This window comes from Coturnix japonica, chromosome 1 (assembly GCF_001577835.2).
Source record: "Coturnix japonica isolate 7356 chromosome 1, Coturnix japonica 2.1, whole genome shotgun sequence".
Classification (NCBI taxonomy): Eukaryota; Metazoa; Chordata; class Aves; order Galliformes; family Phasianidae; genus Coturnix; species Coturnix japonica.
In genome coordinates this window covers 82,580,098-82,596,005 of record NC_029516.1, presented here as the reverse complement: position 1 = coordinate 82,596,005, position 15,908 = coordinate 82,580,098, and the positions used below count along the sequence as shown (strand labels likewise).

The window sequence follows — 15,908 nt, the reverse complement described above, 5'->3', positions numbered from 1 at the left end:
GGAGCTGGGATTGTGCAGTCTGGAGAAGAGGAGGCTCAGGGAAGACCTTGCTGCTCTCTATAGGGATAAGCAGCAGGCAGCACACGTTCCTGACTTCAGCAAGGTCTCTGAAATATGCTCCCAAGATACTCTTATGAGCAAGCTATGGAAACCATCTGAAGGAAATACTGAGAGAGAGCATGATACTGGTGAAGCATTATCAAGATATGACTCAGACAAACAGTAGAGAAGTTGTAAGAGGTCCAGAAGAAATATCACCTACAGAAAAAGACGGAAGCAGCTGAACAGGGAAACAAGAACTTCCCAAGTAGTCCATGGACCTTCTTCATCCCTGGCCCCTCAGCCCTGGATGGAGCTCTGAGTAACCTGATCCAGTCATAAATGTCCCTGTTCAATGAGAGTTGGACTTGACTGCCTTTAAGGGTCCCCTTCCACCCCGAATGATTCTGTGATTCTATGGCCAGCCTTGCTCAGTTCTCAGCCTCCTGCAGTGGGTTTTGTCATGAAGACCCATTTCCTTTTGGAGATGTCACTCTCTTGGCACGGGGACTCTCCCAGACACAGACACTCCCAAAACCAGAGGAGAGCAGTGTCTGAGTTCTCCTCCAGCAAGAGATGGGAAAAGCAAGAGCAATGCCTTAAATGAGATGCCAGTACACCATTTCCAGTGCTGCCAAGGATTTTTAGCTGGGCGCTGCATGGATTTTGTCAAATTGCCTAAAAACGAGCAGCAGCTTGATACTTTTGTGTTCCAGGGCAAAAACAGCTAATTTTTCCCCTTACACATGAAGAGAATAACATCACTTCCCCAAAGGACTGGTGGACATGCATACCACAAGCACCTCAAACACCACAGGCAGCCACAATGGTGAACACGTGGGTGGGTTCCAAATCAAAGAGAGAAGAATATCCTTATTTGCTCGGTAATTCAGAGCTGCTTTGTTCCACTAAAAGTAAACACACATTTTCAAGTAATCCTTGCAAAAGCTACAGCAAAACAAGAAGCCACCCCTCTTCAAGCACTCAGTCCTCTCAGACATCCAGTTCTTCTCCTTCAAGATACATCTTCCATTATGATCCATCTAAGCTTGCTTGATCCCCTCAGCCCCTTGCAGTTCCATCAGCTGGTCTCCACTAATGGTGCTCTTTTTTCTTTTCCTGGAGATGAAGCACCAGCAGGTGCCAGCGAGGGCCAGGAGAAGGATCGCAACCAAAGGTAAGAATAGGATGAAGTTCAGCAATGATGGAGATGAACAGATCCTAGACATGACTGTTGCCTCTGCAGGGAGAAAGAAGGAAAAACAAGTGAGATCCCAAGCCAGTTTGAGTTGCCCTCTCTTAGTGTTTCTGTAGGTTATCTTCTTACTGCTCTTACTACTCTGGTAGAACCTCTGTATCCTCTGCCTGCTGGGGTTGGTCAGCCCAATCAGCCTTTTCCTTCAGTTTTGAGCTCCTCACTTTCACCCAGTGGTCATGACCAATACAATTTCCTTTCATGGTGCTGAGGGACGTGGTTTAGTGGGAATGGTAGCGATGGGCCCATGGTTGGACTGATGATCTTGGAGGTCTTTTCCAACCTTTGTGATTCTACGACACACAGCTTTAACTTCACAAACTGATCTCAGATGCACATGGCCTACCATGAATGGCCACACCAACTTGCTTGGGTCCTGTTCTGTCCATCTCAGTTCTCTCTTTGACCCTTACCCATACACAGATGTTTCACTCTTGCTCTGCAAAACTGTGGTGAGTGTGGTAGCTCTTTCAGTCCCAAGCTGTCTCTGGGAAACCCACAAGGCCAGGTGGGATTGGTGTGAACAAGCAACCTGGCAGCTGCTTCCAGCCATAAAACCAGCTTTTACCTTTCTACCTACCTCTCAAGTTCTGCATCCTACCCACACAGGGTAAAGCAGCATTGACTCTCCCACAAGAAAAACAGGGAGAAGTTTCCACACTGCTAGAGAGGTTTCATAAAGGGCATCGAGTCTTAGAGCTGGAGTAACCCCTGGTTTCAGGTGCACTTATGCACGACTGTGGAATTACCCTCAGACAACTTTTCAAGGTACTTACATCGCTGGAGAAACAAAATAAAACGAAAGACAGAGAGAAGAAGCAAAAACAGCCAGCTAATATTTCAGATTTTGTGAAAGCCATGAAAACCACAGAGCAACCATGTAGATCAAACCACGTGGACCAGACTGGAGGAGAATTCTCTAAGTTACCAAGCAATTCCAGCAATGGCTGCTTCACCAGTTACAGCTAACAGGAGATGGAGGGGGGTGAAGAAGGAGAAACATGAGTGCCAGAGGAAGCTGCAATGGACAACGGCAGGAAGAGATCTGAAGAGGGTTGGAGTGCTGTCAGTCCCTCTGGGAACAATTAAAGTCAGATTAGCTCTACCAGAGGTGCAATTTTGTGCCTGTGCCAGAAGCAGGCACAAGTCCCCTTGTGCCCTACTATCTCACTTAGTGCTGATAAATGGAGGAATAATGACCACTGCAAACACCAGACCAAGATGGAGTGGGGCAGCTCCAGAGCTGCAAGCACCTCAGTCCAGCTGCACACAACATGGCTGATTTCACAGATCATATTTCTTTCTCCATGTGGGTCGTTCAAACCTCCTTTTTCCCCCATCAAGGTACCAAGAGAGTACTTTTTTCCTGCCAGTTACCTCCCTAAAAACACTCTGTATGCCTGACTGAAACCTTTCTTTTTATTTACTTAAGCTCCTATATGCAGAACCCAGTCCTTATTTCATACACACTATGAGGACAGCGATCATTTTTTAAGGCCTCACCAGAGACTGAGATGCCAAAAAAATTGCAACAACATTTTTTCCCTAAAAAATGGTTAGTGTTTTAGCCCAAATGGCTGGGCTGAGAGCAGGGCTGGGGGTATGTGGTCCTACAGGGAGCCTGCAATCCATCAGTGACAGTCAGCAGTACCCTGCTCAAGCTACATCTCACTCATGACTGGATTTCTTGGCATCCTATCAGGCCTCTACCTCCAGCACTTACAGAACAAGGAACTTGGGTTTTAGCTCTAGCAGATGGATAGGGCTGGAATCTTATTCCTAGAATGCATCATTTTGCATAGCCCTCCTCCTCCCTGCTCTGCCTCTCAATATAGCTCAGTCTTCCCAGGATGACCCCACTGAGGTCCCTTAGCAAATCCTCCCAGCACTGCTATCATCCCTAGTTGCACTGTAGCAAGATAAGGAGAGATGCACGATGTTGCATGATATGCCCCAGCAAGCTAAGGGCTTGGGATGAAGGGGGGAGGCAGCAGGGAGCAGTGCAAGGCAGGTGGCTGTGTGCCATTACCTGGTGTGGTGGTGCTGAGCTGGGTGTACCCCGAGAGTGCCCAGGCCTGCAGCTCCCACTTATCCTCGTTGCCTCGCTGCCGCCATTCCTGCACCAAGCAGTGATATGTCCCAGCATCATCCTCTTGCACACTGCCCAGCGTCAGGCTGAGGTCACCAGCCGTGGGCCGTTGAAGCTGCAGCCTCCCCACCAGCCCCTCCTGCAGGGACTCAATGGCACCATCGTGCTTCAGGGTGAGCAGGGGCCTCTCATGGCCATCGTTTTTCCTATGAAACCAGGTGGCTGAAAGGCGGGCAGCAGGCAGGAGGGTGCTCTTCAGCAGGCAGCCCAGTGTCACCTCCTGGCCATGCCTGGCCAAGATGCTGTGGTTGGTCTTCTCCAGGTGCAGTTCACTCTCTGTGGGGAAGGGAAGCAAAAAGAGCTGTCATGGCATTGTGCACTGCTATGGAGGCACCCCTGCTTGTGCCTGCCAGCTGATGGAAGTCTGGGAACTTGGATGGTCTTATCCATATGCCTCTGCAGGACACCATGGGTTCCCTTGATTCTGAGACTCATTCTGTCTGGGGTGTTTTTTTTTCCCTTCCACCACCTCTGTACCATACCCTCTGCCCTCTTCCCAATAAGCATCCTTTGCACCAGACTATTTATGGAGCCAGACTCCTCTGATTTAGATCATCTGAGGTCAGAAACAAGACATCAAGTGAGGCTGAATGGGGGAGGAACCCCCCACCCTGCACATCCCAGAGGTGCAGCACCAAAGGAGAAAACCAAACTGAGCCCTCAGCCTTGCTCTCTGTGACTGCATGCCCCAGGACAGGAGAAGCTTTGAATCTTGCGTCAGGACACCCAGAAGCACTGGGAAAGGGCTGTACCGCTGACCAAGGACACCCTGTGTCACGTGGGAAAGCAAGGGCTGCGGTTCTCTTTGTTGTGAGAGGCATCTGCTGCTGGAGGCACAAATACCAGCTCGATTGGTTTGGGAGGATATTATGGCAAATCCTCCTAATTCCTCATTTCCCTTTGAGAGGCACACTCCACACAAAGAATCCCAACATCTCCACTCTGTGCAGGAACTGTTGTTTCTCCCATACCCTGCTAGAGGTTCCCTCAGGCAGAACCCCCTCCGCCCCCCCAGCAGCTCACCTGGCAGCCTGAGCAGCAGCCTGGTTCTCCCCGACCACTGCTTTCCAAGGCTGTGCCAGCCACTATCCAGCCAGCGCCATTCCTCCACTGCACAACAGTACTGGCCCTGGTCCCCGGGGCTGACCGAGAGAATCCACAGCTGGAACAAATGGCTGGACACCCTCTGACTCAGGAACCGAGACTTCTGTGCAGGGGAGCTGAACTCAGCCCCGTACTCCAGCAGGCCACTGTGGCTGGCCTGCACAATCTGCAGGGGGATGGCATCCGCTGGAGGAGAAGGAGGAAGGTAATACCAGCTGACAGCCAGCTGAGAGTTATTTAGGGGGAACTCCACTCTACAATCGATCCTTGCATCGTCACCACCAGCCACCTCCATGGAGCTCTCCCTCGTAGCCACCCTCAGCTTGCTTTCTGAAACAGAAGAACAAAATAACCCTGGTGGTTTTGCCAACAGCCAACTTGAATTCTTGCAGTAGTTATTAACCTGAAGACACACACTGTACAGTGTGTCCGTAAGTTCCAACATCTGTTTATTGCCCAGCACTTCAGCAATACAGATATTGCAGTAATAATCACAGGGAGGTCTGGGAGGTGACCGCCCCAGGGGACTGGCAAGTGCTGCCATGCATCTCACAGCACACTGCACTGCTCTGGAGGAACAGGGGAGGGCAAGAAGTAAAGGAGGGGCAAGATTTATCTATCCTCCTTCCCCTCTCCCACTGTGACCTTCTGCACATGTCCTTCCTGCCCGGTGCTACAACACCAGGCCTACAGCAGCATTTAAACCCCCGAGGTACACAGCAACACAGAATGGTAGATAAAACACTGAAACACAAATCATGAACTTGAGTATCTCAATGGGCTCCATTCAGAAGATTTCTTGTGCAGATGAACAGGTTGGTAGGTTTTGTGATTAGGAGGACTACTTTCTGCAGCACAGCCTCAACCTGTTGCTGCTAGAGCAGCTCCCTCTCCAGCTTTATTCTGGAACTCCTCAACAAACTGCATGGCTCGTGCTACCACCTTTCATAGAGAAGCAGCTCTAGAGTCAGTAGCCATCTCCTGCAACGTGGGTCACCCATTCCCAGAGCAGAATCATTGAATCATTAGACTTGGAAAAGACCACTAAGATCACCCAGTTCAACCACTGACCCACCTCCACCATGCCCACTACCCACATCCCTCAGTGCCATATCCTCACAGTTCTTGAGCACCTCCAGGGACACTGACTGCACCACCTCCCTGCGCAGTCCATTCCACTGCCTCACCACCCTTTCTGAGAAGTAATATTTCCTAATGTCCAGCCTAAATCTCCCCTGCCACAGCTTGAAACCATCCAGCAATGGCTGTAGTAATTCTGGAGCCAAATGTCATCATGTCTTGCTGTTTGTTCTGTAGAGACTATGATCACACCAGCTTATCTTAATACCATTTACATCACAGCTGCATGCCCACATCCACATTTTTCAATCGCCTCAGCTGCATCACTGCCCTCTGACCTCCTCAGAGTGTAAAATAGAGCATCCAACATCTGACCACACAGAGAGAGTACCAAGGGTGTAGGGGAAAGAGTACTATGAAACCGAGGAGAGAAGAAAACACGTTAACTTAGGGAAACCCATCAGTTAGAAAGCATGGAAAAGCACGATCCCAGTTCACTGGGTTGCAGCCCCTAAATTCCAAGGACCCCTAAAATCCAAAGGAAGAAACGGGATGAGCAACACTGCCTTGTGCAGCCCCAGGGGACACCCAGCCACCAGTTGTCCCAGTTGTGACCAAGGGGTTTGAAGGAACTGCCTGCAAAAGGAGCCCCCACAGCACCACTTACCTGGTGGGACAACCTTTATCCCCACAGCATTGGAGGTGAAGGAGTCAGTGGGCTGCCCTTGAAGCGTCCTCCAGACTCCCACTTTGCACTGGTACATCCCTTCATGGACAGCCATTGCACTGTGGATGTGCAGCCAGGAGAAAGCACCTGACTTCATCAGCTGGGCTCTGCCCTGGAAGTGGGGCTGTGCCGGTCCCCAGGACACAGTGCCGTCAGGAAGGACATGCACCAGCTCTTGGTAGCCATTGGTGGGTGGCTTGGACTGGAAAAGCCACCCCACAGACAGTAGCAGCTCCTCAACTGGGTGGCTGGAGCTCACATGGCAGACAAGCTCAAAGCTCTGAGTGTAACTGACAGTGGCTGGTCTGCTTTTCAGTGTGGCATGCAGTCCGAGACCTGCTTGAGAGGGAGAGAGCCCATGGTGATGGGACAGAAGTCCTGCCTGCTGCCACCTTACACCACCCTACACCTTTCCCACCACCCATGGCCCCTCACCACCCACCTCACACCAGCTCCCAGATTCGTTTTGCACTCTGCAAATCTTGTCAGCATGACAAAACCTCCATCCCACTCCTCCTCTCCTGAGCTACATTCTGCTCTTCCAGCCCTAGCCACAGTTTCCATCCTGCCCTGTCCTCCAGCCCACCACCCCCAGGGCCCCCAAGTACCCAGCCTCCCACAGCTCTACCTTCTTGTCCTAAACTGATTGCAAAGAACCAGCCTAAGGATGTATGCATCATTTTGGCAGCGGCTGTCCCCATCACACTGATGTTCTTAAGAGCAAATACTTCTCCCATTATCATCTACTGAAAAACGTGGCACATTGGTGCTATTGCAACAAAAGAAGCTGAGTTGTGCCTGCCAAGGCAAGGTCAAACTCAATGCATTCCACAGCCAGGCACTGCTGCAGGTTTCACCCAGAAGGACCATTAGGATTTACTCACCTATAGGCTTCACACCAATTCTGAGAGCTGATGACAGGTTGGTTTGGATGCTCCGGAAGTCCTCAGGAGCCTTCACCTCCAAAACAGAGCAGTGGTAGGTCCCACTGTCCTCCAGCCCCACCTCATGGATAGTGAGGATGTAAACTGCATTGCTTTGCTTGAATGCATGGAGCTGCCCCAGACTGGCTCTCTCCTCATATTCCTTCTTCCAAACCAGCAACCCACGGGGGTCAATCCTGGCCACCTCAGTGCTGTTGAGGAGCCAAGCCACCTGGAAGTGCCTGCTGTCACTCCTCTGCGTTTCCAGCGTGCAATTGAGCCGCAGGGTGTCCCCTTCAGAAAGGTCACTCTTGGTGGCAGCAATGCCCACATGGAGATCTCGGTCTGTGGGCAAACAAAAGCCAAGAGGGGACAATGGTGGCTGTGCAGTGGGAAACCAAAGGGGCTCACTACTGTAATGTTTTCTTTCATAGAGAAGCACCGAGAATGGAAAATGTTCACCATGGAGAAGCAGACTCCAGTCCCCATAGGCCAAAAAGAGGACAAAGGAGTTCTGTAGCTTTGTGGATCCCCCATCCCATCAGAAGCTGTAGATTGGAGGTAAAGCAGAGTAGCTCCATGACTGCCAGTGGAGAGGCCAAAATAATTTACAGACAGCATACTACCCTCTGAATTTAAACACCAACTCATAAACAGTGTATGAACAGGAATCCCAGCCGCTGCAGATATGTTTGGCATTCCCAAATATTTGCTGGAGAGTTTATAGAAACCGTTGGCGTGCTCGGCCACAGCAGGGCCAGCAGTCCCACAGGGGGGATGGAGGGGCTCCATGCACAACTCACCACTGCCCCAGCTGCTGTGGTGTGGTGTGACCATCACAGCGCCCTTTTAGCACTGCCACCTTTCTTCCACCCTAAGCAGCCACCACAGAGCAAATCATAGGATCACCGAAAGGCTGGGGTTGGAAGAGACCTTAAAGTCCACCCAGCCCCAACCTCCTGCCATGGGCAGGGCTGCACCAGGCCCATGCAACTCGGCCTTGAACACCTCCAGGCATGGGGCATCTACAGCTTCTCTGGGCAGCCTGCTCCTCACCACTCTCTACATAAACAATACTGCCTTCCACAGAGCTTCCTTATTTCTAAATGGCAGCGTGGAACCAGTACTTGCAGCTGTACACAGTCATGCCACAGCCAACCAGGGACACGAAGCCTCTTCTGGTCTCCACTTAGCACAGGGCTCAACAAGACCCTGCTGCAGGGTGGGGAAGAGATCGAGGGGGCAGGCATTTTGCCCTTGGCCTACGTACTTCCATGTCTAACATAAGCCCCAGAGACACTTTGTCCTTCTTGATGCCCAGCTGGCACATCCACAGAAAGCCACTGGGATGTCCCAAGCTGTGATGGAAGTCAAATAGGAGGAAATAGAGATAGTTTCACAGGCAGAGATTTTCATGACACACCACTGCAGAGGTCACACACTGTAGGTCCTTTGCTGCACACAGCAGCCGGAGCCAAGGGCCTTACCCTGGGGAGTGACCACCAGCGATGTCCTCTCTGACTGTTTGCGGGATATGTCCTTCCACGTCCCATCGGGGTCCTCGATCCACTCGGCTGCCTCGCAGTACAGCTGCCCCTGGTCAGACGGCTCCACCGCCACAATGGAGAGCTTGTATGAGGTGCTCCCAATCTTGTCCAACCGCACACTCCCGGCCAGAAACCTCTGTGCATAAGCAGGCCCCGGCATCACGACAAAGTCCTTGGAGAGGGTGAGGATCTCAGCCCGGTGCTCTCCCCGGAGGCGGTACCAACCAACAGAGAGGTGTGTGTGCTGGGCAGTGGATCTGGACACCTCGCAGGTGAGCTCAATGGCATCCCCCTCAGCGTGGGTGAGCTCCTGGGGCGCCATGGAAATTGAGAGGGTATCTGTGATCACTGAGCACAAGGGGAGAAGCAGAGAGCAGCTGGTCAGGAGAAAAAGCATTTCTTAGCCTCAGTGGGCAATGTGCTGGAGACTGCAAGAACCACAGCCAGGCTCCAAATAATCTGACAGTGTAATGGAAGTAGGTGCTGGCCCCAACCAGACCGTGCCAACACATGAAGTGCTCAGTTAAACAGAAAGCACAGCGTATTACTCAGCAGTACATTCCTTAGTGAAAGCGTGGGTAGCACTTGGGTGACCCCAAGGAGGCTAATATCCAGCCTTTCATGAGCCCAAGTGGCCATGATACCAGGTTAAAGGAGGACACGAGGTTGAATACCAAGAGGATGGGCCATGAAGACTTGGTGGGCTTACATTTGGATACTTTTCTTTGCTTCTCCACCCTGCTGTCTCCCTATCATGAGTTCAAGTCCCATCCCCAACCTGAGAAGACACCAACAGGTGTCTCAGAGCCTGAGAACTCATTCTCTTATAAGTGCTGGGTTATGAAATAGGGGAAAACCTGCCTGCATCTGTACAGGCTTGAGACCCATACACACCCTTGTGCCACTGTGTACAGAACAGCACATCATCCCTGGCAGCTTGGCCATCACCTTGACAACACCAGTAAGAAAATGGGAAATCAGCCACCCCCACAAAGCAAGCTGCCCTTTGGGACTCACCTGTCAGGTTTGTCTTGGCACTGTAGCTCCCAAAGTACCTCTCATCAGTGTTGGGCGTGTGGCACTCATACTCCCCAGCATCTTGGTCCTGCAGCTCCGTGATGTGCAGCAGCACCTCATCCCCCTGTACCCGCTCCACGTAGATCTCCTGGGCGCGCACCCGCTGGGTGTAGATGGCGTAGGGGAAGGATGGGTCGGCAGTGCTGACTATCTGTACCTCTCGTTCCGGAGCTGAGGGCTGGTAGATGGACCACTGGAAGGTCTGCTCTGCTGGGCCCTGGTAGCCGCTCACCTTGCACCACAGTGTCATGTGGGAGCCAAGTACTCGGTAGAGTGGTCCTTTTTGGATAGTCACCACACGTTGGCCAGCACCCATACCTGCCAGCAGACAGTCATCATGCATGAAGCTTGCAGAACTGCAACTGAAAATTACTGCAATTCAAAGCGGCAGTGGGCCTGGACATGCCAGGGACTGCAGCGTGATACTGCAGTGAGTTAGGGTGTGATCTCATTCTATGAAGCACAATGCCCCTGGGACTTAGGAACATCAAATCATTAAGGCTGGAAAGGACTTCTAAAATCACTTAGTCCCAACTGTCCACCTACCACTAAGTACTGCCTACTAATCACATCCCTCAGTGCCAAATCCACATGTTTTCTGAACACCTGAAGGGGTGGTAACTCCACCACCTCCCTGGCAGCCTGTTTCAATGCCTTACCACACTTTTGAAGAAGTTCTTCCTGATACCCAACCTGAACCTCCCTGGTGCAACCACTGCAAGGAACTTCAGCATCCCTTGCAATCGTTAAGAACAGCTCCCACAGCCCTGGAGCCCAACAGCACTTGGGCTGCCCTCACCCTATAGCCCAAGTGAGGTGCTCTCCTGGGCCACCCACCCAGGAGTGTCCTGTCCCCCTAATTTAGGAAGGTAAAGCAGCCTGCACACATAACCCACACAAGGCTCCTGACAGCTTTACTTCCCACTTGTCTGCCCCAGAAGTCCCTGTTATAGTGCAGGGCACTCACCCATGAGGATGAAAAGGAGGAAGGCAGCCACCTGATGCTTTACCAGCCCCATGCGGACAAGATCTGCTAGGGTCCTTCTCTAGAAGGGCAGTATAAGGCCCTCAGGGTGATGGTGACAGCCACCCTGCAATTTTGAAAGTGGCTGGGAGGAAGCTGCCAGACTGCAGCAGCGGTTTCCTCCTCTTAGAGAAAAAGGCGGGGAGAAGTGGGTAGCAGAGCACGTCAGCGAGGTACTGCATCTTACCAAGGTGGCAGTCAGACACACACTTCTCCATGCCCACTGACCATGGCCCTCAGTGCCACATCCACACGGTTCTTGCACAACACCTCCAGGAATGTCCAGGAATGGTGACTCCACCACCTCCCTGGGCAGACCATGCCACTGCCTCACTGCTCTTTCTGAGAAGTTTCTCTTAATATCCAACCCTGGACCTCCGCTGGCACAACCTGAGGCCATTCCCATCCTGCAGCAGCTCACATACAGCACACTGTATGGCACAGCAAGAGACTGGCCCCCTTGCTTGACCAACCCTTTGCCTACTGCTCTGTTATGTTAAACAGCTCACTCCCTCCTTGGCACTGAAGGCAGACACCACGAGGGCATCCCACCACCAGCACCACATGGTCCACTGGGACAGGGGGAGGCTGGCAGGGGCATGACCCAGGTGGGAAGCAGCCAAAGGTGAGAAACTGGAGCTGGAGACTCTCTCTGAGAAGATCTATTTGTTTTTTACAGGAAGAAAAGCAGTGTGAAGTTGACTTCTGAGCTGTGCTGCTCCTGCAGCTTGCTGAGGTATTGGATGAACTGCTAAATTGGCTCAGGGATTCACAAGCAAAAAAGCAGCTGTAAAACAAACAGGCCCTTCTGCTTGATCCCACTGGGCTCCCGGAGGGAATGAGATTCATGTAACAAACCAAAACAAGCACGAGGTCCCTCCTTGCCCCATTTCAGAAACTGATTCACATGACAGCTCGTGGGGCCAGGAGACAGAGAATGCTGACTGCTCATCAGCACCACACAGCTATGCACAGAGCCAAGCTCGGCCTGCAGGGACGGACTGTTGGAGAGGTCCCATCAAATCCCACCTGTCCCCTGCCACCAGCAATACAGCAGAGCAGAGGGGCACAGTGTTGAAACCAGAGCTGCCTCAGAGACAGGCAGGAGGCTGGCTCTGAGAGCAGCCCACTGAGAGGTGCACGGCAGTGGCCCTACTGACAGCAAGCCAGCCCACGCATCCCCTCGGTGGAAAGAAAAGCTTCTCTGCCACAGTGACAGAAGAAAATCAGATTTGGAGCCCAACCTCAGCAAGCTTCCTGCAGTCAGTGTGCAGATAAACGCACACACGGGGACAGTACCACTCCAAGCTTGCAACTGTAATGACGCATGAACTGCTGTTTATATTCACAATAGAGAAACCAGGGAGAATAGGATTGCCTTGCCCAGCCTCATCAGGGCAATGAGGATGCTCTGCAGACAAAAACGACAGCTCCCTCTTCTCAGGGATGAGCAATCTGAAACTTCCTCACTCCCTCCCTGGGAAATGTTGGGTTGGCTACAGGAGGATCAGCAGAGCATCCTTTACAGAGATGCACTGCCAACAGAAAGCTCATCAGCACAGCCAGACCTGGTGGCAGGGCCACTTCCCAGCAAACGTGAGCAGGGCACAGCCACGTTTTGCTTTAGTTTGGGCCAGCCTGCCCACAGCACTGGCTTTAGCTCTAATGTGGTGATGACTGTCTTGAATTACACACCCTCATGCGCATGGTGATGGGCTCACAGCTGGACTACATGATCTTAAAGGTCTTTTCCAGCCTCACTGATTCTCTACGACTCCCTCCTCCCACACGCTAGTTCCCTCTGCACATTCTTTTGGATGCATTCCATGCTGTGCAGCCAGGGCAAAGACAAACTACCCTGAAAGGCCCAGCAGCCGCTGAGAAGTGTCCTTGGGATCACCTCTGTTGGACCCAGCAAGTGCATACCCTCTGTACTCTGCAGGCAAGCTATCCAAAAATAACCCTGCCAAAAAATGCCACTGTCACATCCCCAGAGTGATGCAGGAGGGACAGCCTTGAACACAAGGGGCTGGAGCCAGGCAGAGATGGGGGATGCAGGAGGGACAGCCTTGAACATAAGGGGCTGGAGCCAGGCAGAGATTGGGGATGCATTGTGGAATTAGCCAGGATAATCCAGCAGTCCTGGGGGACGTGGCAGAAGTCTTCAGATAATGGAGGAGCTGGCACAACAGACTTTGAAGTCTGCTGTCAGGTTTTCTCAGCCCAGCTCAGACATCAAAGGCAGCTGGTTACATCCCTCAGCACGGAGCAGTAGGCAGGCAGCTTCCCCATGGCCACCAGCTCAATCCCCGTCCCCTGAGCAAAAGCCTCCTAATGGAGTACAAATGCCCAAATATGCTGGTTCCAACTGGAGCTACTCAAATTGCTGGGAGCTACGTAGGATTCCACCCACAGCTTGCAGAGGTGAGTGTGATGCCAGTGGATGAGGATCTCTACTCTGATGCACCAGTGAGCTACGTGGCCAGCCCTATGCAGCCCCAAAAGCAGAGGGAGTCTAGCAAAGGCACAGAAGGTTGCAACCACTTCTCTACAACACCAACTTCTCTAAGCAGCAAGCAACATAGGCTGCCTTGGGAGGAGGGTACCTCCTGTCCACAACTCACTATGACACCACAACTGTCATAGTGAGCTGAGGTTTGCTCTCATTCACACACTTTCCACTGTAGACAGGTGACCCAGCCCTTCACTCCAGTGCCCACTGTCTCCATATCCAGCCTTTCCCCTTGGTCAGGACTGGAGGCTGCTTTGCACCAATGTGCTACAGCAGCACCTCTGCAGCTCCCCAGCAGCTTGGGCAGCCCTCAGCAAGCAGCACAAATCTACACACTTCCCCAAACCAACCTGTGTATCAGCATCTTCTAAGCAAACAGCAATGCAAAAGATTGCTCAAAGCACAGTGGCAGAAGCTTACACTTGGTCCTTAGAAAAAAATTCTTCTCAGAAAAGGTGGTGAGGCATTGGCAAAAGCTGGAGGTGGTGGAGTCACTGTCCCTGTGGGTGTTCAAAAATGGCAGGGATGTGTGGACATGGCACTGAAGGACATGGTCAATGGGCATGGACCGGTGGTTGGACTGGGTGGCCTTAGTGGTCTTTTCTGACCTTAATAATCCTATGGTTCTAAGAGAAGAGAACAGGGGGAGCAGTCACAATGACTGTTGTTTGGTGGGAACTTCTCCCTGGGAATATAAAGGCAGCATAACATGGGGAGAGAAGCGAGGTTTTAATACTAAGCTGCTTATTTAGGTCTCCAAGTTATGGAGATGCTGTGCTTCAAAACTAATTAGATTGACAGAGCTTGGATTTGATTACAGGATTTCCAGAAGCAAGAGGGTTTTAAAAAAAAATTAAATGGCTGCCCTGGAAATGTTAGTAAGGGAATTAAACAGCCATTGCTGCAGCCAATTGTTAAATACACATAAGCTGGGAAAAATGATGAACTCCAACTGCCAAAACTTGCTTCATCAGTGGCTGCAGCAGGGAGCTGCTCTCTTAGCAGCCCTGACTAGAGGATGCACAAAGCATGCATTTCACCAGTGCAGCCATCCCTATGCTAAGAACAATGTGGAAGTGGCACACAGATATGGTCCCGAAGCAATGCAGCAAGGTAGCAATTGCAGAACAACGTTTTCAGCTCATCCAGCATCAAAGCCTTTGCTTTATCCATACAACTCATCCACCAGAAACAACTTCCTCTCTTTCACTCCAACAAGGCCATGCAGAAAGCAGCGATTTCATATGGTCCAATAACAGAACTGCTTTTTTTTTTTGAAAGCCCAAAATTTCAGTTCCTCCTGACGATGCTAAAGGAACCCTCATCCATCAAATACAAGGCTTCCGTCCAAGCTTACACACTCAGGTATCTAAAGGAATTTGGTCTGGAGCCTGATGAGTTGCCAGAGAAGGACTTGGACTTAGAAGGATGTGTTAACATGCAAACTCACCACAGCCTCCTTTTAGGCCTGAGCCTCCTCTTCTCCAGACTTCCCTCAGCTGTTCCTCATAAGACTTGTGTTCCAGATCTTTCACAGCTTCATTGCCCTTCTCTGGGCACACTCCAGGGCCTCAATATCTTTCCTGTAGCAAGGGGCATAAGTTTGGGTAGAGTGTTCTGGTCTGAGAACACACTGTTCACTCAATGCTGCTCTCACTGCTGCACAAAGATCCCAAGAGAAAAGCAGAACATGGCGTAGGTGCCAGACACCCTTCACCTGAGGATCATGCAGAAGCTCCCACACTACTCGCCCAGCCTTGGAGAACGTCTCTCAAAATATGCCTCATCAACTGGGAAGTAGTTGCACTCAGCTGGCACATGGAAGGGCAGGGCAGGTTTAAAGACAGCAGTGCCCTGTGCACAAATCCTGAGAGCCATCTTCTTAACACTGTATGCGATCAGGTCAAGGAAGGAGAAATTAATGAATAATGATTAACAAAAGACATTTCTGGATGGATGCAGGAAACTGTGAAGAAAGGAATAAAAGATAATGGTAAGGACACCTCAGCACACACCTGGAAGGCTGCAGACAAAGCCATCAGCTTCAAAAGGACCTTCAACATAGTATTTCTAAAGAAAACATACATTTCTGCTGGGCTGGGAATTCAGAGCTCAGCTTCTGAAGGAGCGCTCCCTGAAACATCAGAGACGCATTTCAGAGTGAGGAGAAGGACCTGTGGGGGCTGGGGAGAGAAGAAAATAGCGTGGACAGTAATAGAAAGCAAAGCTGGGAAGGGCTGCTCCTGGGGAAGAAGGAGAAACTTCTTCCAAGTAGAAAGACACATTATCCTTTTCACTGCTGAAAGACTCACCTTATGTCAGTGATTTCACACCAAGTAAATACTTTGTGAAGACCTGTCACTCACTATTAGTACAGCTGCTAGAAGATGCAGCAGACACTCCATCCATGGCACACCAAGGAGCTCAGTATGGGACCTGAGGAGCTGCATAGCTGGAAAACTGCATGGCAG

The 15,908-nt window shown here is 51.3% G+C and overlaps 1 protein-coding gene across 1 annotated transcript; it reads right to left on the bottom strand.

Moving 5' to 3' along the window:
- Positions 1–919: 919 nt before the first annotated feature.
- LOC107322012 (immunoglobulin superfamily member 3-like) lies at positions 920–11,088 on the bottom strand. The gene is made up of 8 exons (XM_015879574.2): positions 10,869–11,088; positions 9,842–10,219; positions 8,765–9,172; positions 7,239–7,622; positions 6,295–6,690; positions 4,467–4,877; positions 3,324–3,719; positions 920–1,279 (listed from the first exon to the last, which is right to left on the bottom strand). Exons 1-8 carry the CDS (start codon positions 10,918–10,920, stop codon positions 1,083–1,085), a joined length of 2,622 nt encoding a protein of 873 aa, XP_015735060.2. The 5' UTR covers positions 10,921–11,088; the 3' UTR covers positions 920–1,082.
- Positions 11,089–15,908: the final 4,820 nt, after the last annotated feature.

Coding starts and splice junctions, on each gene's coding strand:
- LOC107322012 (XM_015879574.2), bottom strand. CDS start 10,920: ATGGGGCTGGTAAAGCATCAGGTGGCTGCCTTCCTCCTTTTCATCCTC. Junction 10,220..10,868: donor CCTCCTTTTCATCCTCATGG/GTGAGTGCCCTG, acceptor GTCTGCTGGCAG/GTATGGGTGCTGGCCAACGT. Junction 9,173..9,841: donor TGCCAAGACAAACCTGACAG/GTGAGTCCCAAA, acceptor CCTTGTGCTCAG/TGATCACAGATACCCTCTCA.